This window comes from Xyrauchen texanus, chromosome 31 (assembly GCF_025860055.1).
Source record: "Xyrauchen texanus isolate HMW12.3.18 chromosome 31, RBS_HiC_50CHRs, whole genome shotgun sequence".
In the NCBI taxonomy this organism is placed as follows: domain Eukaryota; kingdom Metazoa; phylum Chordata; class Actinopteri; order Cypriniformes; family Catostomidae; genus Xyrauchen; species Xyrauchen texanus.
In genome coordinates, this window is record NC_068306.1 from 780610 (window position 1) to 804548 (window position 23939).

The following is a 23939-nucleotide window of genomic DNA, read 5'->3' on the forward strand; positions in this document are numbered from 1 at the left end:
AATTATGTACAGTGGATATAAAAGTCTACACACCCCTGTTAAAATACCAGGTTCTTGTGAAGTAAAAGAATGAGACAAAGATAAATCATGTCAGAACTTTTTCCACCTTTAATGTGACCTATAATGTGAACAATTCAATTGAAAAACAAACTGAAATCTTTGAGGGGGAAAAAAAACTCACAATAACCTGGTTGCATAAGTGTGCACACCTCTTATAACTGGGAATGTAAATGTGTGTTCAGAATTAACCAATCACATTCAAACTCATGTTAAATAGAAGTCATTACACACCTGCCATCATTTAAAGTGACTCTGATTAATCACAAATAAAGTTCAGTGGTTCTAGTAGGATTTTCCTGACATTTTCTTAATTGCATCTCAGAGCAAAAGCCATGGTCCGCAGAGAGCTTCCAAAGCATTAGGTATACCATGGAACACAGTGAAGACATTCAAGAGAAAATATGGCACAACAGAGACATTACCAAGAACTGGACATCCCTCCAAAATTGATGAAAAGACGAGAAGAAAACTACATGCGACAACAATCTCCCATATTCTTCATATGATTGGGCTATGGGGTAGGGTGGCAAGTTCCAAATACCAGGCAATTTTGGCACAAAACCTTCAGGCGTCCATTGGAAAGATGAAGAGGAAGTTCACCTTTCAGCACGACAATGACCCAAAGCACACATCCAAATCCACAATGAACATCTGTGGGGTGGTCTGAAGAGGGCTGTGCACAGGAGATGCCCTCGCAATCTGACAGATTTGGAGCACTTTTGCAAAGAAGAATGGGCAAATATTGCCACGTCTTTACACCAGTTTAAGGGTGTGCACACTTAGGCAACCAGGTTATTGTGAGTTTTTTTTTATTTTTCCCCTCAAAGATTTCAGTTTGTTTTTCAATTGAATTGTTCACGTTATAGGTCACATTAAAGGTGGAAAAAGTTATGACATGACTGATGATATTAATACGTTTAAATAGAATTTCAGTAAGTTGGATTTCTCAAGCCAACCTAAATAGATTGAAAAGTTTATATATTGTATGAATATAAACCTTTTGCACAGCAAAAATCACAAATATATACTGAACATTTGTCGTGTTCTGCAATTAAATTTGGGTTACATTTTTTTATTTAAATGTTTCACTATTGAATTGATTTTTGTCAATTTATTGTGTTTTTGTAGAGCTGATGGAAGTGAGAGAAGAACATGAAGAGCTGATGGAACTGGAGGAGGAACAGCAAGATTTCATAACTGGCGAAAAATCTTTAAGTGGCTCAAAGACAGAAAATAATTTCTCACCTAAAAAGCCTCGAAGAACAGCCAAGAAAGCTTTCACCTGCCCCCAGTGTGGAACATGTTTCACATGTAAAAGCAATCTTCGTAAACATATGACAGTTCATACTGGAGAGAAACCTTACACGTGCCATCAGTGTGGAAAAAGTTTTGCATGTGCAACCTATCTCAAGAATCATCTCTTTTGTCACTCTGGAGAAAAGTCATTTGAATGTGAGAAGTGTGGTAAAACATTCGCTCTGGCACAGTACCTAAAACAACATCTGAAAACTCACACAAATGAGAAGCGTTACAAGTGTTCATTTTGTGGAAAGAGTTTTGCACGTGTGTCATATTTGAAACAGCACCAGAAAATACATACCGGTGTGGTAGCTCATGTGTGCTTTGAATGTGGAAAGACCTTTACTGCAGCCAGCAGCTTGAAACTGCACCAAATAATTCATACTGGAGAGAAACCATTCAAATGCTCACACTGTGAAAAGAGTTTCACTCAGTCAGTAAACCTGAAAACACACGAAAGAATTCATACGGGAGAGAAACCATTCAAGTGCTCGCACTGTGAAAAGAGTTTCACTCGGTCAGAACACCTGAAAACACACGAGAGATTTCATACTGGAGAGAAACCATACAAGTGCTCACACTGTGAAAAGAGTTTCACTCAGTCACAAGACCTGAAAACACACGAGAGAACTCATACTGGAGAAAAACCATACAAGTGCTCACACTGTGAAAAGACTTTCACTCGGTCACAAGATCTGAAAACACATGAGAGAACTCATACAGGAGAAAAACCATTCAAGTGCTCATACTGTGGAAAGAGTTTCACTCGGTCAGAAATACTGAAAAAACACAAGAGAATTCATACAGGAGAAAAACCATTCAAGTGCTCACACTGTGAAAAGAGTTTCACTCGGTCAGAAACACTGAAAAAACACAAGAGAATTCATACTGGAGAGAAACCATACAAGTGCTCACACTGTGAAAAGAGTTTCACTCAGTCAGTAAACCTGAAAACACATGAGAGAACTCTTATTGGAGAAAAATCTTACAAGTGCTCACAATGTGAAAAGAGTTTCACTCTGTCACAACACCTGAAAACACACGAGAGAATTCATACTGGAGAAAAACCATTCAAGTGCTCACACTGTGAAAAGAGTTTCACTCGGTCAGAACACCTGAAAACACACGAGAGAAGTCATACTGGAGAGAAACCATTCAAGTGCTCACACTGTGGAAAGAGTTTCACTCGGTCACAAACCCTGAAAACACACAAGAGAATTCATACTAACCCTAACCCTACTGGAGGTAAACCTTGCCACTCAGGGCCTGAAATTAATTTCTGAAAATGGGAAGGGAATTCCCCCTTAAGGCCTCTGTATACTTCCTACGAAATTAAAGAATGAACGATTGTGACATCATTTAGAACAAAATCTGGCCAAAAAGGTGTTTTTGCATTAGATGTGGTGGTTCGTAACAGCTCACTGGTGTGAACTTTATGAAAATATGTATCGGCTGCTAAACATCACTTTACTGCCATTGGTCTATGTCATTGGTAGGTGTGACCTGGAGCTCCAGCTACCTTGAGGCTGATGGGTGATTTTGTTTATGTTGTTCAGTGAGTCAGAATCAGTCAACATGAATATGTTGATGTGCAGAGTTATTAGCAAGCTGGTGCAAATGTACTTATATCTGTACAACCGTTCGCTTAAGAGACCCAGTCACTTTTCTCAGTTTTTGTATCGGTCAGATAGAACCAGGGTCATAAAACAACTTTTCCAATAAGCAGACATATTTGATTTCCATTGGTATTTTTTCTATTCTAACCTTATAAAATGATATTGTCATCCTTTTATGTTATAATTTAAACAATTATTTCAATTTGAAAAATGGTATGTTTCAATAATTACAAAATTGCATGATCAGTATGTGAATTTTTACTGAAATGGTTGTCTTTTTCCACATATTTCCAAATATTTTGGCTTATAAATTAATAGCCTACAAAACTAATGCACCAACATAGAAGAGGTGACCACATTTCTCCAGATTTGGAATGAGGAGCTAAAAAAAAAACATTTTTTATCAACTTTTTTATTAAGAATGTTCAAAGTGGGATAACATTGACTGATTCAATCACAAAGGAGATTCATTTGTTTATAGAATACTTGAGATGTAATGAAATGTAAAATGTGATTGAAATAAACAAGAAATGATGCACCCTTTTCTGAAGTATTATCTTAATTTGTTACTCAAAAAGCTTCTTGTTGTCTCAAAAGTATTTGCCCAAGTTGTCAAATTGTGCCCTATAACTTTTGCCCTGGTATCTACACTATCAATACAACCCCCTGGGGGCTTTTAGTCCAAGTAAGGGAGCTTGCATAAGTGAGATGAAATGATGGACAGCGAAGTAGTCTATAGCACAGAGAGCAACAATGTAACTTGGAGAGTATGTGTGGCAATGATGAAATGTTGTCTTTTGTATTCAACAGAAGAGAGAAACTCATGCATGTGTGTAACAAAAAGGGTATATGATGACATTTTGAGGTGATCTATTCTTTTAAACTTTTTTGTTTCCCAGTGATATCTGAGTGTGTGCTGCTTTATTAGAGAAAGATTCCAAATTATAGAAACATTTAGTCAATGGATATAGAAGTCTGGGCACTTCAGATTTTCTTGTATAATAACAACAACATTTATTTTTAAGTAGAACAGCAGGAATGATTAATCCAAAAGGTCCACTGCAGACTGTGGTGCGATGATGTAGTGGATATCATCAACTATGTCACAAACATCTATTACATATTGGATTAAATTCATGTTTTAATGGATTTAAAATGTTCATAGCTGTTTTATACTGGATGTATTTAATGCAAACATTTTATTCATCATGTAAATAAAAAATGAGAGAGTGCAATAATTACTATATTTTCTTAAAATGTATGTTAATAGTATCTGCATGAATAGCTTCTGGGATTTCAGTCTTCTAAAGAATATGAGACATTGTTGACTTGAGTGAATTTGTTTGGTATGAATAACTATTATTACTCTGTGGAGGAAGGAGACAGAAGGATAGTGAGGTTTAAATAGAGACACATGGAATGTAGGTATATTTATCTGTTCGGTGATGGTGAAGGTACCAATGTATCGGGGACTTAACTTTCTACAGGGGAGCCAGATGTCTCTTGTGGAGAGCCAGACCTTTTGAGGTGGGGAAGAGTGCCGAGCATCAGCCTGACTCTTTTGCCACTGTAGGTGGATGTGAGCAGTGTCCCAGACCCTCTTACTCTCTTCAAACAGTGGTTAACTGTTGGGACCTCAGATGACTCACCAGACCAGGGGAACACTGGAGTTTGAAAGCAGAGCACGCATTGAAAGGTAGTTAGCCCCATAGCAGGTTGTCGGAGGGGGTTCTGGGCATACTTGGCTCAAGAAAGGAAGGGGTTCCAGCTGTGCTGTTGGCCATGGCAGTATGTCTTCAGGAAACATCTGATCTCTTGGATCTCTTTTGTTCCATCTCTCCTTTAGTATGAGGGTGATAACCAGATGAGAGGCTGACTGATACACCAAGGAGGGAAAAGAATGCCTTCCAGACCTAAGAAATGAACTGAGGACCACTGTCAGACACCATGTCTTCTAAGAGACCGAAGTTTTGGAAAACATGATGGAATAGTGCTTCCATGGCCTTTAGAGCTGTAAGTAGGCCCACCAAAGGTACCAAACAACAGGCTTTGGAAAAATTATCGACTGACACCAGAACACAGGTGTAACCATTGGAGGGTAGTAAATCGGTTATGAAGTCCACTTCTAGGTGTGACCAGGGATGATGGGGTATGGGCAGCGGAAGGAGTATGCCAGCTGGAAGGTTATGAGGAGACTTTGACATTACACACTCAGGGCAGGCTTGGACAAAGCATTGGACTTCGAGGGACATATGAGGCCACCAGTAGCAATCGTGGCGAAGCGAGAGGTTCTGATTGATGCTGGGGTGTTCAGAGCGAGGTAAGTGGAGAGATGTGGGAAATTTGTTCATCCAGGGTCACTGGATGGGGCTGATGATGAAGGATGGGTTCTGGAGTGGTGTTAGTAGCGTCACGAGAATGAAGTTGGGAAAGGGCATCTGCCTTGATGTTTTTGGACCCTGGACGATAGGTGATGGTAAAATTAAAGTGTGTGAAGAAAAAAGGTTTGTCTGGCCTGATGAGGGTTCAGCCGTCGTGCCTCCCGGGGGTATTCAAGATTGCATTGGATGATAATTACTTGGATGACGGGAACACTTAAGCCAGTGGTGCCATTCCTCCAGGGCCAGTTTGATGGCTCTTGGTTGCCAATGTCATAATTTTGCACCGCCTGGGATAGGTTTCCTGAAAAGAAGGCACATGGGTGAAGCTTGGGAGGGATTCCCATGCCGCTGAGAAAGGATGGCTCCGAAGCGGGTGGTGGAGGCATCCACTTCGCCTATGAAAGGTTGTTCATGGTCAGGATGTTGGAGGACTGGAGCAGTTGTTAAATACTCTGAGTAGCTGGAAGGAGCGACAAGCTTTTTGGGGACCAGGACAGAGATTTGGGTTTGAAAGAGGTGCAGCAATGGTACTGTAGTTCCTGATAAATATACGGTAAAAGTTTGCAAATATGAGGACGTGTTAAGTCTTCCATCGTTGTAGGTTGTGGCCATGTCTGTACTGCTTGGATCTTCCCTGGGTCCCTCTGCATGCCCTCGGGACCGATGTAATATGCCAGGAACTGGACAGAGAGCTGATGGAATGTGTACTTTTCTGCCTTGAGGAACAACTGATGTTCACAGAGCTTTTCCAGGACCAGTGTGACATGTTGGGTATGTTCGGACAGGGTTCAGAAGATGATGTTGTCACTGTAAATGAGGACGAATCAATTAAGGTATTCCCAGAAGATCTCATTCATGAGCCCTCGGAATATGGATGAGGTTGTAAACAATCAGGTGGAATTTGGTGAACACTGTTGCACCCCGTAGAGTTTCCAGGGCGGTACGGAAGAAGGACGGGTGTTCCAATACTTTACAGTGACCTCATTCAGCGCACAATAGTCTAAGCCTGGCCGTAAAACTCTGCCATTCTTGGTCACAAAGAAAAAAAATTGAAGTGGCAGGGGATGTCAAGGGATGGATGTCCATGTTTGAACACCTCCTCCACATACTCCTCCATGGCCTTCTGTTCAGGAAGTGAGAGGGAATAGATGTGGCCTCGTTGTAACGAAGCTCCCTGCTGCAGATCAATGGCACATTCCCATGATTGATGAGGAGGTAACTGTGAAGCTCTTTGAGGGCTGAAGAAATCATGGTAGTTCAGGCAAACTGGAGGGATATTAAGTTTGCGATCATTCAGGAGGCTTTCTATGGAGGTAGCGAAGATAGATGCAGGATTTGGTGGATCTGATTGGGTAGTGGCACCAGGGACTTGAGAAGGAAGAGACAGGCATCTCCAGATGCAGGACTCACCCCAGGACAGGTCCTCTCCAGCCACCCAGGACATCACAGGGGAATGTTTCACCAACCATGGCCTGCCAAGTATTACATTTGAAGTTGATCCATCCAACACCAGAAAAGAGATGATAAAGATGATAATAATGGCTGAAGCCAATGTGGAGGGTTACTAGGGCAGTTTGGTGAATGATGAGACCTTTACCCAACTACTGTTGGCCCACTACTAAGTGGATTGGGAGTGTGGCAGGGCAAGCGATCGATCGTACGGAGGTGGAGTCGATGACAGAGCACCCTTGAGACAAAGTTCCCTGCAGAGTCTGAATCGCTGATGGCATTAACTATGAGGGAAACGGAGGCAGAAGATATCATCACAGTGATGCTCAATGGCAAGTTGGTGATTGGGGAACAGGTTATTGAGCTCACCGTTAAAAATTTTGGAACGACTGGAAGCTCCACGGTACAGGCAAAGATGGAGTAAAATGCGGTGTTGGCGTTCTGAGAGAAATGACAGGAGATACCTTTTTAAGAGCTTAGTTGGTATAGGATCTAACAAACAAGTTGTGGCTTTGGATGTTTCAATAAGTTTTGTTAGCTCTTCATGGCCTATGACAGAGAAGGATTGAAGTTGCATGTGAGGACAATTATTAGACACTGTTTTCTGAGGTACAATGACAGATGATTGCATAATTCCAATTTTATTTCTGATTATTTCAATTTTATCTGTAAAGAAATTCATGAAGTCATTACTCTTGCGCTGCGATGTAATATCTGGTTCTGTTGTGGCTTTATTCCTAACCAATTTAGCCACAGTACTGAATAAACATCTAGTATTGTTGTGGTTATTTTCTATGAGTTTACTAAAATATGCTGACCTGGCAGCTTGTAGTGCCTGTCTGTATCTACAGACACTATACTTCCATGCACAACGAAATACATCTAATTTTGCAATTTTTCACATGCGCTCCATTTTCCGAGCTGCTCTCTTGAGAGCATGAGTGTGATCATTGTACCATGGTGCAGGGCTTATTTCTTTAATCGAAATGGGGTGACAATATCAAGAGTGCTAGAGAAGACTGCATTTATATTTTTTGTTATTTCATCAAGTTCTTCTGGGCTTTGGGGTTTATTGAGTGTATATGAGATAGATCTGGAAGATTATTAGTGAAGCTATCTTTAGTGGTCGTAAGAGTTCTACCTGAACGATAGCGTGGTGTAGATTGAGTAACATTAGCCGATTGCAGCATACAAGAGTCGAGGTAATGATCCGAGATGTCATCGTTCTGCTGCAGAATTTCTATAATACCAACATCAACTCCATTTGACAGAATTAAATCTAGCGTATGATTATGGCAATGAGTTGGTCCGGTTACATTTTGTCTGACTCCAAGAGAGTTGAGAATATCGATAAATGCTAATCCCAATGTATCATTTGCATTATCTATGTGAATGTTGAAGTCATCAACAATTAAAGCTCTATCTACAGTAACTACAAGATCTGATAAAAAAAATTAGCAAATTCACCAATGAAATCAGAATAAGGCCCGGGTGATCTATACACTGTAGCAAGGGTAAAAGACGACAGAGATTTTTTTTATTTATATCTGATGGAGTCACATTAAGCATTATTAGTTCAAAAGACTTACATTTATACCCTGTCCTCTGAGTAACACCAAAAACTTCACTGTAAATTGTAGCAACACCTCCTCCTCGACCCTTCAGACGAGGCTCGTTTTTATAACAATAACCTGGGAAAGTAGATTCATTTAAACTAATATATTCATCCGGTTTAAGCCAGATTTCAGTCAAACAGAGCGCATCCAATCTATGATCTGTAATCATTTCATTAACAATTAGTGCTTTTGTATTTTTAATTTGTTTGATTTGTTCAAGTTTGACCTTAATCAAATTTTTTCTAAATGATTTAGTGAGGGTATTGTGTTTGGTAGTTCGGGGAACTGACACAGTCTCTATGTGTTGTAGTTTATGTGACCTGTGTGACGTCTCAAGGCAGCTAGCAGACGTTCGGATTAACCAGTTTGTCTGCTTCCTGACCTGGGCCCCAGTTAGTCAAATACTATCATTATTAAGACAATGAGCCAAATTACTAGAGAGGAGAGCAGCACCTTCCCTGGAGGGATGGAGTCCATCACTTTTTAACAGGTCAGGTCTACCCCAAAAACTCTTCCAATTGTCTATATATCCTATTTTATTCTTCAGACACCACTCCGACATTCAGCCATACTCTAGCAATACTCTAATTAAGTGTTTACTAGCAAACGTGAGCAGCCATCTAATTATTATTAAGTCAATTACTGTTTTAATGGCCAATAGTGGCGTATTTGTGACCGTGAGATCTGCGTACATGGCCGGTGCGAGACTCTCTAAGCAACAGGAATCCAAATGAACAAGTACAGTGCATCCGGAAAGTATTTACAGCGCTTCACTTTTTCCACATTTTGTTATGTTACAGCCTTATTCCAAAATGGATTAATTATTTTTCTCAAAAGTCTACAAACAATACCCCATAATGACAATGTGAAAGAAGTTAGTTTGAAATCTTTGCAAATTTATAAAAATAAAAAAAAACACATGTACATAAGTATTCACAGCCTTTGCCATGATACTCATTATTGAGCTCAGGTACATCCTGTTTCCACTGATCATCCTGGAGATGTTTCTACAACTTGATTGGAGTCCACCTGTGGTAAATTCAGTTGATTGGACATGATTTGGAAAGGCACACACCTGTCTATATAAGGTCCCACAGTTAACAGTGCATGTCAGAGCACAAACCAAGCCATGAAGTCCAAGGGATTGTCTGTAGACATCAGAGACAGGATTGTATTAAGGCACATTTCTGGGGAAGTGTACAGAAACATTTCTGCAGCATTGAAGGTCCCAATGAGCACAGTGGCCTCCATCCGTAAATGGAAGTTTGGAACCACCAGGTCTCTACCTAGAGCTGGCTGCCCGGCCAAACTGAACGATCGGGGGAGAGTCAGGGAAGTGACCAAGAACCCGATGGTCACTCTGACAGAGCTCCAGCGTTTCTCTGTGGAGGGAGGAGAACCTTCTAGAAGAACAAATATCTCTGCAGCGCTTCACCAATCAGGCATGTATGGTAGAGTGGCTAGACAGAAGCCACTCAGTAAAAGGCACATGACAGCCCGCCTGGAGTTTGCCAAAAGGCACCTTAAGGACTCTCAGACCATGAGAAACAAAATTCTCTGGTCTGATGAAACAAAGATAACTCTTTGGCCTGAATGGCAAGCGTCGTGTCTGGAGGAAACCAGGCACCTCTCATCACCTGGCCAATACCATCCCTACAATGAAGCAGGTTGGTGGAAGCATCATGCTGTGGGATGTTTTTCAGTGGCAGGAACTGGGAGACTAGTCAGGATCGAGGGAAAGATGAATGCAGCAATGTAGAGAGACATCCTTGATGAAAACCTGCTCCAGAGCACTCTGGACCACACAGCCAAGATAACAAAGGAGTGGCTACGGGACAACTCTGTCAATGTCCTTAAGTGTCCCAGCCAGAGCCCAGATTTGAACCCGATTGAACATCTCTGGAGAGATCTGAAAATGGCTGTGCACATCCAACCTGATGGAGCTTGAGATGTCCTGCAAAGAAGAATGGGAGAAACTGCCCAAAAATAGGTATGCCAAGCTTGTAGCATCATACTCAAAAAGAATTGAGGCTGTAATTGGTGCCAAATGTGCTTCAACAAAGAATTGAGCAAAGGCTGTGAATTCTTAAGTACATATGATTTTTTCGTGTTTAATTTTTAATAAATTTGCAAAGATTTAAAAAAAAACCTTTCATGCTGTCATTATGGGGTATTGTTTGTAGAATTTTGAGGAAAATAATGAATTTAATTAATTTTGGAATAAGGCTGCAACATAACAAAATGTGGAAAAAGTTAAGTGCTGTAAATCCTTTCCAGATGCACTCTACAATATGTTAAATACGATGATAACATTTTAAATCTAATAATAATAATAACTAAGATTATAACATTAATAAATACTTAGAAACTTTTATATAAAATAATTGAGGATCATAAAATGAATAATATAGTTAATTGGAAGAACAAACTTAAATTGAATGCGCACGTTAAGACAGAACACACAAGAGACAGGCAAGTAAATGACACAAAGCTTTTGTAATTACAGTAAATGTGTGATTTAATGTGAACATCTGTCATTTATTTCTGCACATGCAATACATTTAAAAAAACACATCTATGAATTTTTGCTTCGTATATGCTGAATTATGGTTTTTGTAGCTGTTATTTATCATAATAACAATAAACAATAAAACAGTATCAAAAATAATTATTTTAATAATAACTACTAAAGTGGTCATTAATCATGTATTTCATTGAATGCAATCATCTGCTCAACAAAATCAGTCACAGTAATGTCATTCTAAACTTAGGTAAACCTGGTTCTCCCTTTGATTTAAAGCAGAGATTACTTGGCAGAGATGAGCCACTTGTATTAAAATTAATTGGAGAATTTGGAACGCCCAACCAAGGAGCTCTAAGCACCCAACGGTCAACGGATGTAGAAAGGAAGTCCCGCCTTAAAAGGAAAAAGAGCCAATCACCTTTAATATATCACCTGTCAAACAACTCGCATTAGCTATACAAGCTGGGAAATATATATTTTTTGTAGTTTAAGGTAATTTATGATTCCAGAATTGTCAGATTTTGAGAATGCACAACATGTCGAACCTTGAGGTGGATGGGCTACAACAGCAGAAGACCACGTCGACTTCAACCCTCAAAGTTCAACATGTTGTGCGTTCTAAGATGCTCTTCTGCTCACTACAATTTTACAGAGGGGTTATCTGAGTTACCGTAGGCTTTCTGTCAGCTCAAACCAGTCTAGCCATTCTCTGTTGACCTCTCTCATCAACTAGGATGTTTCCATCCACAGATCTGGTGCTCACCATATGTTTTTGGCACCATTCTTAGTAATTATAGAGAATGTTGAGTTTGAAAATCCCAGGAGATCAGCAGTTATAGCAATACTCAAACCAGCCCATCTGACAAACAATCATACCACTGTCTAAATCAATGAAATATTTGTTTTTTCCCCATTCATATGGTTGATATGAACATTAACTGAAGCTCCTGATCTGTAACTGCTGAGGCTGAGAAAGTTTAAGAACCCCTGCCGAGCTAAACACTTTTCACAGTGTGAGCACTTGTAAGGCTTCTCTCCAGTGAGAATTATCTCATGTGTTTTCATATCTTGTGACAGAATGAAACTCTTTCCACAATTTGAGCACTTGTTAGGTTTCTCTCCAGTGTGAATTCTCTCGTGTGTTTTCAGGTTTACTGACTGAGTGAAACTCTTTTCACAGTGTGAGCACTTGTAAGGTTTCTCTCCAGTGTGAATTCTCTCGTGTTTTTTCAGGTCTTGTGACTGAGTGAAACTCTTTTCACATTGTGAACACTTGTAAGGTTTCTCTCCAGTATGAAATCTCTCATGTGTTTTCAGGTTTGATGACTGAGTGAAACTCTTTCCACAGTGTGAGCACTTGTATGGTTTCTCTCCAGTATGAATTCTCTCATGTGTTTTCAGCAATTCTGACCGAGTGAAACTCTTTCCACAGTGTGAGCACTTGTAAGGTTTCTCTCCAGTATGAAATCTCTCATGTGTCTTCAGGTTTACTGACTGAGTGAAACTCTTTCCACAGTGTGAGCACTTGTAAGGTTTCTCTCCAGTATGAATTATTTGGTGCTTATTCAAGTTGTTGGCTGTAATAAAGAACTTCCCACATTCAAAGCACATATGAGCCGCCACACTGGTATGTATTTTCTGGTGTTGTTTCAAATAGAACAGTTGTGCAAAACTCTTTCCACAAAATGAACACTTGTAAGGCTTCTCATTTGTGTGAGTTTTCAGATGTTGTTTTAGGGACTGTGCCAGAACAAATGTTTTACCACACTTATCACATTCAAATGACTTTTCTCCAGAGTGACAAAAGAGATGACTCTTGAGACTGGGTGCATATGCAAAACTTTTCCCACACTGATGGCACGTGTAAGGTTTCTCTCCAGAATGAACTCTCATGTGTTTATTAAGTTTGCTTTTACATGTGAAACAATTTCCACACTGAGAGCAGGTGAAAGATTTCTTGGCTGCTCTTCTTTGAGGCTTTTTTGGAGAGAAATTATTTTCTGTCTTTGAGCCACTCCAAGATTTTTCTCCAGTTATGAAATCATGCTGTTCCTCCTCCAGTTCCTTCAGTTCTTCACATTCCTCTTTCACTTCCATCAGCTCTACAATAAACACAATAAAGAGGGACAAATTTAAATCATCAAATTGTACCTTAATTTAATGGCAGTATACAACAAACATCCAGTCTTTATGATTTTTGCTGTGCAAACGGTTTATATTTACACCATCAATTCTGACTGGTAATTTTACTTCATGGTTTTGGTCATTTAGATTAAATGGGAGTCACATTTAGCTGAAATTGAGTCGGGAAGATATGAGTGGTGGGTTAAAATGCTGAACTGATAATCAGAAGGTCGCTGGTTCGATCCCCACAGCCACCACCATTGTGTCCTTGAGCAAGGCACTTAACTCCAGGCTGCTCCGGGGGGATTGTCCCTGTAATAAGTGCACTGTAAGTTGCTTTGGATAAAAGTATCTGCCAAATGCATAAATGTAAATGTCTTTAGTGCTAGCTCAAGTAAGAGCCGGGGAGTCGTTACATTGATAAGTAAGCATCTTCAATTCAAATGTCTCAAACAGATTAAAGATCAATTAGGAATAGTCATTATTGTTTTAGCAGAAATTCAGGGGAAAAGTTTTATTTTGGCTAATATTTATGTACCTAACACTGATGATTAGGGCTTTTTTATAGATCTTGAAGGGATGTTGCAAGCTGCTGGCACCCCTCATGATATAATATTTGGAGGAGACTTTAATCTATTGATGGACTCAGTCCTTGATCATATTGAAGCATGATACCCCAAGCTTACTGCAATTGGAAACAGGTGTTAGTTATTAGCTGGCTCAGGTGCATGCACCCTTACCACTTTCTCTCTCTCCGGATGGACACTCAACCCTTGTGGAAACGGGGATGTGGTTGAGTGTCCATCCGGAGAGAGAGAACGGGGATGTGGTTGAGTGTCCATCCGGAGAGAGAGAAAGTGGTAAGGGTGCATGCACCTGAGCCAGCTAATAACTAACACCTGTTTCCAATTGCAGTAAGCTTGGGGTGAGTGCTATAAAAGGAACCAAGCCAGCAGCAGAAGGAGAGAGTTACCAGACTGACAGACTGAAAAGTGCTATGTCATCAGTGTTATGCTGAAAAGAAATTTGAGTTTATTGAATCATAGTCTTACCTTGAGTTAAAACCACATACTTCCCATTTCCTCCTGTTCCCTATCAACAAACCTGTTTCCTTCTGTTCCCTATCAACAAACTGCTTCACACTGGTGTCGAAACCTGGGAAAAATCAGAGGAAATACACAGTCATGGATTACTCGCCATTGGCCGAAGTCCTCAAGTCCCTCGCCGACCTACACCACACCCACCATCAGGCCCTGCTTGAGCTTCGGCAAGATCAAGATCGCTTCTATGAGATCCTTGGAGCTCAAGCAGAAGACCGGCATGCAATCGGGAGCCTCCTCAGCCAGGAGAAAGCCACAACCCTGGACAAAGCAGCTCCCATGCCCCTGCCCACACTCATGAATATGGGGCCGGAAGATGATCCAGATGCCCAGTGGGCGACCAGGCTCATTCCCTTGTTGTCAAGGGAAGCCCAACTTGCAGCTCAACACCTGCTGGCGGATAGTCTCCTGGTTTACAATGACCTGAAGAAGACCATCCTCCAAGTTTGCTTTCACCCAACGGCTCCGAGATGCCTGCCGGAAGTGGCTGCTGGTGGAGGACCGCTGATCAGTCCGAAAGGAACGGTGGAGTGGGTCCAGTGCCACCACCCGGCATTCCTGGTGGATGCTGTCCAACTGGCAGAGGACCAACTGATGATGTTTTCCCTGATCTCTTCTCCCTCCCATTTACATTTATGCATTTGGCAGACGCTTTTATCCAAAGCGACTTACAGTGCAATTATTACAGGGACAATCCCCTAGTTGAAAGCTATTTGGTACGTTAAATGAAGCGTGACATTGTCTTTGAGTTGTCAGAGTATACAATAGACTGGCATGTCTTAAGGTCAATATTATTGAATTATTGTTTTGAGGAATGAAGGCTATGCAATGCTTAAAATTACCAAAAACTGAAGATTTCATACAAAGATGTACACTATAGTCTTCAATGACAAAGGACAACTGGCTCTGACAAGGACAGAAAGAGATGTGGAAGATCAGATTTACAAGATATACTAAACAAGAGGATAAGTACATCAGAGTCTCTAATTTGAGAAATAGTCGCCTCACATGTCCTCCGCTGACAGCTTCATTGAATTCTACCCGCTCAACACCAGTTTCATGTAAAACAGTAAAGAGAAGACTAAGGGGTGCAGGGGAAAATTGCAAAGAAAAAGGCACTTTTGAAACAGAAAAACAAAAATAAAAGGTTAGTTGGCAAAGACATTGAATAACAGATAATTGGAAAAGAGTTTTATGAATCTTAACCCCATGGAGCTTTTGTGGGATCAGCTAGACTGTAAGATGCGTGAGAAGTCCCGACAAGACAGTCACATCTATGACAAGTGCTACAGGAAGTGTGGGGTGAAAGGTCACCTGAGTATCTGGACAAACTGACCACTAGAATAACAAGGATCTGTAAAGCTGTCATTGCTGCCATAGAACGAGTCATACGTGTTTAGAATAACATGAGTGTCAGTACTGTCTTTCTTGTATCAAACTCTGACATAACAGTGGATTGTCAGGAAATGTAACACAACATTAAAGAAACAAACATACCTGCAGGAATAAAATCATCATCATCTTCATCACACTGTTGTTCCTCTGCTGTGGTTTCTTCTTCTTTAATCTCCTCCAGCTTCACTTCAATCTGCACTGGTGTCTGCAGCATCTGCTGTTCATCATCATCTTCATCAGTCTGTTCTTCCTCTGTTGTGTTTTCTTCTATTATCTCCTGCTTCACTTCAATCTTCACTGGTGTCTGCAGCATCTGCTGTTCTCCAGCATGAATCACATCCACCTGCTCTCTCATGATGAACATCTGAACACACAAACATCATCATTATAATGGACTGACATTCATCAAACTCAAAAACATTATTACACAAAATAACAGATCTGTTTTTTCAGAAATGGTATTAATATAAATGTGAAACAAACTACATCAGAAGATAATGAGCTTCTTTTGCAGTCATTAAAATGCCAAAGATATAAAAAAAACAACATGTGCAGAAAATATACATCAAAATAAATTCAAATATCACAAATCAAGCTAAACAAGTTGTCACGTACCGAACTGAGCACTCAAACTTTCAGATATTCTTCTTCTGTTTTTTTTTTTATTGGTGGTTCACATTCTTATATTGTGCTTTATCTACTGTGAGTAATGGATCAGAGACATTCCTACTATATTACATAAATGATGAAAAGAGATATTAATCTTTACTGTGAGACAGCAAGAAAAAGAAAGAAAAGATGACTGAAACAGGCAAATTATTATCAATGCATACACCGTGTTTGTCTTGTACAGAGTGAACTTTAAAGGGTAACTAAACCCTAAACCAACTTTTTTTAGTTAATGATCTGTAAGCATGGGGCTTTACTAGTACTGGTCATTGATTCAAGTAATTTTTTTGACATTTGTGTATAAAGTGTTTTAATTCTACAATATATAGTGTAAAAACGTCTGAGTGCTGCCCTCTTCAGGTTGAACGGTGGCTACTGCAGTTGAATTTTCCTATTGGCTGTTGCGGTACTTCGTGACGTAAGCGGTGACAGCTGACGTAAGCAGGTTCCAGCTCACCACGCCAGATTCATGTACATGTCGTCTTGCGACCGTGTGAGGAATAATAATAACATAGAGTCTGACAGCAGCTGTCAATTAATCCGTCACTACGAGTCTCAGGTGCGCGCCCCCCACCGCTCAGCCCCGCACTCGGTTCGTTCCCTCTATCCCCGCCGGGGTCTGCCCACTTTTCCAGCTTTTTCAAAGATTTCTAGTGGGTGGAGTCAGACTCTGAGCAGGTGTTTAGTTACCCTTTAAAAATACATCCATCTTTTAAAACCAAAAATGATTTTGGCCTTTATCGCATTTCAAGCCTTTATTCGGAAAAATGCATTCAGTGTCTTTAATATGTTAAAGAACCAAAGAGGACCATTATATTTGTGACCTCAATACCTGTGACCCCCCCCCCCAGTATTCAAGACACGGTTACGGCCTTGAGTCTGAAAGAGTGTTTTTGTATCGTGCCTAAGGATGGACAACACCACTTATTTTCTTTTCGATCCGATACCAAGTACGTTTAGTCCAGTATCGCCGATATCGATACCAATACGATACCTCTAATGAACTGAATTTTTAACAAATTTTTTGGATAAAATTAGTAACTTAAATGATTACTTTTTATTATTTTATACATTTATAGGCCTAAGCAGAAATAAAAAATTATAAGGCTGCTTTGTTTACCCTTTAAAAATGAATAAGTATAAACCACATATAAAACTACAAAATTAACTATAGATATTAGTATATGGCTACTATTGCTAAAATATTATCACAATATTCTTTTTCATATCATTCGATATTTATCACGATATTGAATCACATTTGCACATTGCACTTTTTTTTTTAATTTCCAAAAAAAGAAGAGAAAACGAAATCCTATACAATCTAAATAGTGTTTGCAAAACTGCGTTGGGGTCCAGACAACGCCAATGCAGTGATGTCTGAGGGACCTTCTGTGAAAATATTACAATATTTTATAGAGTTTATCAATTGAGTGCAGTTGGATATGAATGTTATAAGATGATCTGTTCATTTTGAATCATAATGACAGTATTTTCATATTTCTTTACATACAGATATCCAAGTATGGGGGCATAGAAGCCCTTGTGACTGAGGAATGATACTGTATGGGGGTTCAGGGGTGTCCCGAGAGAGAAACTTTTGAACATGTAAAAGTCTGAATGGACCATTTTTCTATTTTTATTAAAGTGAGAAAGACTAGACTACAAACTAGTCATTGTTTTGTCTTTCATCCTTGTCAGAGATGATGACATCTGAATAATTTCACAAAATTAGAACTGATATCTATTTGTTTAGTATTTAAGGCTTGGGACATGCTGATTAATAAAACTAAATTTCAAAAGAAAAAACGTTATGGTCTAAAGTCGCTCTGGAAACAGGCACCTCATGTTTACGCACATGTGGGGGAAAGAGTAAGCGGGGGCAATAGCAACTTCATACAGTCTGAGGCTGCGTTTTCACTGACGTGGAAGTAATCCGCACAAAGCTGCTCCCAACGCTAGGGAACCGCTTGCCCCGTGCTACTGTCAAATTTACAATCCACCTCGTGAGCTTGACACTCGACTTTCATAGAAAGGAATTGAAGGCGCTCGCTCACATTCGCTCAGCCAGTGGAAACATACGACAAGAAAGCTAAACTGCTAGCGTTTTTAGCAACACGCATGTCTAGATGTAGAACACAGGCTAAATATAGAAAATTACTCAAAAGCTTATCGTCGATATCATGGAGTTTTGTTATCGCTATAAATATTTTTCGATATATCGTTTTATCGCCCAGCCCTAATGGCTACTATTATTAAAACTAAGTTAAAATATGGATACTACAGTAATGCTGAATTTCACGTGTAGGATGTGCATGCAGATTTCAGATATAAAATCTGATATTAAATGAGCAATGTTCCAGATCAAAATCACTGAGGGTGCTTCTGAAATAGTTGGGGTGCTCTGGATAAAGTGCAGATGTACCATAATTACACATTTATTAAAAGATTCAATCATATTTAAATTATACTTAACGTAAAGAAAAGTTTGTTTTTTTAAATGTACAATCATTTATTGCCTCGCTTGTTATCTTGTATTTGAACAACTCGTATAAGTTATCTGAAGATCAGGGAACATGCTGCAATAACCTCTTTTAAGGGACGTTTTTAGGACATTAGCGCGACGTTTCTGGAACGTTAGTCAAAGTTTGTCAAGATTGAACTTTACCAACACGTCTTCAAACTGGACTAAAATATAAACATGAGTTTAGCCACAGACAGACAGAAAGTGGAAATAAACCTGTTCTGAAGTGTTTTAGTTGTTTTGTTCATCTCTTGCATATGACCAGTAATCCCAAAAGTATTTACACAAACTTGAGGAAACCAAAAAGCGTTTGTTTGTGCCCGTCTCTCCAATATATATTATCACCTTCATTGAACTCATTTACAGTCAGTCGCTGGATTTAAAGAGCTCATATATCAGAAATTAAACATGATATTTCACAGATTTCTTCTTGTTTCTCCTGAAACTGAATATTTTAAAGCGTGCGTCAAAAAACAATCGACGCGCGTCGATAAAAAGCTTCTTTTACAGTCATTAAAACGCCAAAGAGAGAAAAATTTACAAAATGCACAACAAAATAAATATAAATCTACAAGTGATGTCAAACACATTGAACACGTACCGCAGTGAGCGCTCAAACTGTAGCAGTGTCTGATTTATACGTCAATATATGATATACCTATTCACTATATAGTGCACTATTCGGGTTTCTTCTTCTTCTGGTGTTTTCTGTCGGTTTATAAAACAACATCTGTTGAACGTCCGCCTCCTGCTGGACTGGACTGAATAAAATACCCACGTCTGATTAATCAGTCCTGCTGTCTAACTTTAAAATACATTAAATACTTTAAACTGTTTTACAACATTATACAGGAAAATTAAGTGACCGGTTTTATATTTACATTGACATAAATGTTTGGAATCTTTCATGCGCTTCACAGTTTAGAAGAACACGTTCAACAGCATCTAGAAACCACATTTAGTAGAAAAGTTCACCCAAAAACGAAAATAGTCATCAATTACTCACCGTCATGTTGTTCCAAACCTGTATGACTTTCTCACCTATGGTGAATACAAAAGGCAAACTTTATCTTTGCTGCATATTAACATTAACAGAATAAAACGGTGACATTTTTAATAAAAATATTTTATTATATATACATATTTATTTTTTTATAATACCCCTAGATTTTTAATAAGAGGAAAACAGGCTCATAAATGCGGTTCTTGGACGGTGCATTTGTGCTGTTTGCAGGACTGATTCTGCAGTTGTGGCACCTATATGGTACGTTTGCACTATTTTGCAGTGTCAGGGGATTTTGTCATATGACAGCCCATTTGTGCTGCTTAGGGTTGTTTTGAGCCAATGGTAGGAGCTATTTATCTATATAGCTTTCTGAAGAAATGACAAAACTTCTAAGTTACTAGTGTAACCCACGTTCCCTGATGGAGGGAACAAGGCATTGTGTCGATTGCCGTGACACAAGGGGCTTCTTTCGAGAGCCTCGGATACCTCTGAATATGAGAAAAGGCCAATGACAAATTGGCGAACAGAATTGGCATGTCCTGCCCCCGGACATAAGGGTATAAAAGGCGGGGTTCGTGCATCTGTTCAGTCCAAGTGTGCCGCACAAGCCCTCAAAAGTGAAGCCAAAATGTCTCGATCGCCCCCCGGTGACTGGTCCTAGTATAGGTCATAAACCCCGCCTCCCCATGTTATTCAACGGGACGGGAGACCAACTAAACAATTAAATTACAATTCACATATCTTTTTTCCAAAGATAGAAACTACAGTAAATGACAGAAACTATCACGTTGATGTAATTTCAAGTGTTTGCTTTCAAAATAAGTTTGTTTTTAGTTAGTTATTTGATGCTATAAAAACGGTGCTGTGACATCATGATTGACAGCTGTGATTGACAGGTTCTCTGAGCGTCACTAAAGCACCAACTGACTTTTTTTCAGGATCTTTGGAGGACTGAGGAGATTGGAGCTTTAAATTTAATATCTACATTTCTATAATTAATTATTTCACACCGTCATAATGGGTTGTTCCACGAGAGTGAGGGCGGGGCCTTGATTTCGCAGCTTTACTTCCTGCTCACTACTGCGCAGGTCTGGTCACGAAATCGCAACTGCGCAGACTCAAGTCCCAAGATGTCAGCGCCATATCGGGACAGTGGCGGATTCAGTTCTCACCAGTGGAAAAGAGCGAAAGGGCGTCGTCAATCTTTTTTTACAGTCTATGATTCAGTCACGATCTGCACTTAGGAGCTGAAAATAAGGTTCGGCCATTACAGTGGCTTGGTACAGTGTTGAGGCAAGGGGGACACAATGTCTCGTTCCCTCCTTCAGGGAACGGGGGTTACACTAGTAACCTAGACGATCCCCTTCTGTCACTCACTCGAAGTTGTGTCGATTGTAGTGACACAAGGGGCCCCATACAATAACACCACTTACACTGGATCGTGTTACGTGATCTGCTGATGCTGGTGCAAGCAAGCTGTATCGTGCCAAAAGAGCATGGGCATCAGACCTTCCCCAATGCCCCACTAAGACGTCATATTGTTTTTATTAGGTTCCCGGCATCCAAGCAAGGTTTTCCCTTGAGGGGTAGGAACAAGCGACGTGACAAGCATGGGAGCAGTCCGAGCCAGCCATGGCCTGTCTCTCTCTATGTTTCTCCTCATAGAGTGTTAGATGCGGCTGGGGCCATCTGGCTATAATAGGAATCAGGGAATGTGTTCTTTTCCAGTCCTATTTTTCAGGGGGGGAAAACTGCCTAGGCACACATGGAAGTGGCACGGTGGTAGGTCTTGCCTAAAAGGGAGGAGCTCTACAAACACACTGACCGGGTCAGCGGGGACTGCCCGAGGGAGACGTGGGTCCACATAACAGGGGGAGCATACTGCGGAAAGTATATCACAGGTGGTTACCGTGGTCAGTTGTCCCATGTGGCCGAGTTCTACATGCTTGGACCTGAAGAAAGACAGGCCAGGACCAACTCAACCCTTGGAGGTTATAGTCATTGCAAAGGTTTTGGGTGTTGCCCAGCCTGCTGCTCTGCCAAAGTCTGCTAGAGAGGCGCCATTGGCCAGTGCCCACAAAAATGCCATGCTCCTCGAAGAGCGTGCTCGAACCCACAAGGGTGTTGATGACCTCTTGAACAAGCCAGTCTGTTGGGGGACAGCGTCCCTTTCCGCTGTCCACCACACCAAACAAAGAGCTGCTCGGAATCATCTAGAGCTCCGTATGCGGTCCAAAGTAGGTGCGCCTTTGCACACTGAACACAGCAACGATAAGGCTGGGTCTGCCTCCCACTGGGGAAATCGCTCGCAGGTTCACTGCCTGGCCCTGAAGGAGGGCCGTAGGAACCTTGGGCACATAGCCTGGTCGGGGTCTTAGGATGATGTAAGCGTCTGCCGGGCCAGGCTCCAGGCAAGTGCCACCGACAGAGAACGCTTGCAGGTCTCGAACCCTCTTGATGGTAAACAAGCGCAATCAGGAGGGCTGTCTTCTGGAAGAGGGCACTTAGCTCGACTGACTCTGGTGGCTCGATGGGGGTTCTCTGAAGGCCCATGAGGGGATTCAATGAATCCCATGAGGGGATTCAACATCCGGGCACCTCTTAGAAAGCTGATAATCAAGTCATGCTTCCCTGGGGACTTACCGTCCACTGCATCGTCCAGACGTGGAGGTTCCAGAGGTCTGGGCGCGGATGCCAGAGGGTGCCCCGGAATTTGCCAGGGAGGTGCAGTCGTGAGGAGCATGAGATCCAAGAGCCAACTCCGAATGGGCCAGTAAGGAGCCACTAGAGTGAATAGTTCCTAGTCGTCCCTGTGAGTAGGCTCACTGGGGAGAATACGTACTTGCTCAGCCCCTGGGGCCAGCTGTGTGCCAGCACGTCTGTCCCGAGAGGGGCCCCCGACTTGAGGGAGTACCAGAGCGGGCATTGGGAGTTCTCTTGGGAAGCAAACAGGTCTACCTGTGCTTTGCCATAAAGGTCCCAGATCAGCTGAACCACCTGGGGGTGGAGCCTCCACTCTCTGCTGAGAGAAGCATGCATGACAGCATGTCCGCTGTCGTGTTGAGGCTGCCCGGTATATGAATGCCGTGCAGCGAGTGGCGTGTTGTGACATGACAAGAGTGCACACCACCTTGGCGATTTATGTACGCTACTGTTGCGGTGCTGTCTGAACGGTTCAAGACGTGCTTGCCTTGGATCAGCAGGAGAAACCTTTGCAGGGCAAGAAATACAGCCAGCAACTCTAGGCAGTTGATGTGCCAAAGTAACCGTGGGCCTGTCCAGGAGTTGGCGGTTGTGTGCCCATTGCACACAGCGCCCAAACCCTGTTTTGAGGCATCCGTGGTGACCACGATGGATCTGGACACCTGCTGTAGGGGGACTCCTGTTCGCAGAAAACAAAGGTCTGTCCAAGGGTTGAATGACTGACAGAAAAGGGGGGTGAAGACCACACGATATGTGCCGTGGTGACATGTTCATCTCTCAACGAGTCTAAAGCCGGTGCTGAAGCGGTCTCATAGGCATCAACCATAGCGGCGCGACCACGGCTGAGGATGCCATATGAAAAGAGATGCTCTGAACCGGGGAGAGTATGCTCTTTTCACAGTTGACCTAAAGCCCTAAACGGCTGAGGTGCCTGAGCACCTGGTCCTTGTTAGCGCATAGTGCCTCTCAAGAGTGAGCTAAGATCAGCCAGTCATCAAGGTAGTGGCCTATACGGATGTCCACTTTCCTAAGCGGGGCAAGGGCGGCCCCTGCGACCTTTGTGAAGATTCAAGTGGACAGTGACTGGCCGAAGGGGAGGACCTGGTGCGGCTGGCCCTCGAACGTGAACCATAGAAAGGGTCGGTGTCGGGGCAAGATCGAAACGTGCAAGTACTCGTCCTTCACGTCTACTGCTGCAAACCAATCTTGATGCCGAACGCATGTTAAAATGTGTTTTTGCATGAGCATTTTGAACAGGAGTTTGTGCAGAGCCCGGTTGAGGACTCGCAAGTCCAATATTGGTCTCAACCCACCTCCTTTTTTGGGTAAGATGAATTAAGGGCTGTAGAAACCTTTCTACATCTCAGCTGGAGGGACAGGCTCTATCGCGTCCTTTTGTAAAAGAGTAGGCCACGCCTCCAAGCTCTGCACGAGGGGCACGAAGGGGCCGATCGTTTTTGATGTACCCGTTGG

At 41.5% G+C, this 23939-nt stretch overlaps 4 protein-coding genes across 16 annotated transcripts in view; 2 read left to right on the plus strand and 2 right to left on the minus strand.

The window, feature by feature from the left end:
• Nucleotides 1–23939, minus strand: part of LOC127624957 (zinc finger protein 501-like) — a 256003-nt gene that overhangs the window by 101214 nt on the left and 130850 nt on the right. The window contains exon 1 of one of the 11 annotated variants that reach the window (XM_052099935.1): nucleotides 19359–19450. The exons of the other annotated variants lie outside the window; for them this stretch is intronic. The gene's annotated coding sequence lies outside the window, so the exon portion shown is untranslated. Of the gene's footprint in view, nucleotides 1–19358; nucleotides 19451–23939 lie in introns of those variants that run through there. 11 annotated transcript variants of the gene reach the window in all.
• LOC127624969 (gastrula zinc finger protein XlCGF26.1-like) overlaps nucleotides 1–23939 on the plus strand; it is a 70812-nt gene that overhangs the window by 4392 nt on the left and 42481 nt on the right. Inside the window, exon 3 of one of the 3 annotated variants that reach the window (XM_052099966.1) lies at nucleotides 1189–3508. The exons of the other annotated variants lie outside the window; for them this stretch is intronic. Coding sequence (XP_051955926.1) covers nucleotides 1189–2642 — 1454 coding nt within the window. The 3' untranslated portion in view covers nucleotides 2643–3508. Of the gene's footprint in view, nucleotides 1–1188; nucleotides 3509–23939 lie in introns of those variants that run through there. 3 annotated transcript variants of the gene reach the window in all.
• LOC127624998 (zinc finger protein 501-like) overlaps nucleotides 1–23939 on the plus strand; it is a 91059-nt gene that overhangs the window by 4361 nt on the left and 62759 nt on the right. The gene's annotated exons all lie outside the window — the stretch shown is intronic.
• LOC127625015 (zinc finger protein 501-like) lies at nucleotides 10972–13783 on the minus strand. The gene has a single exon (XM_052100062.1). It carries the CDS (start codon nucleotides 13040–13042, stop codon nucleotides 11828–11830), a length of 1215 nt encoding a protein of 404 aa, XP_051956022.1. The 5' UTR covers nucleotides 13043–13783; the 3' UTR covers nucleotides 10972–11827.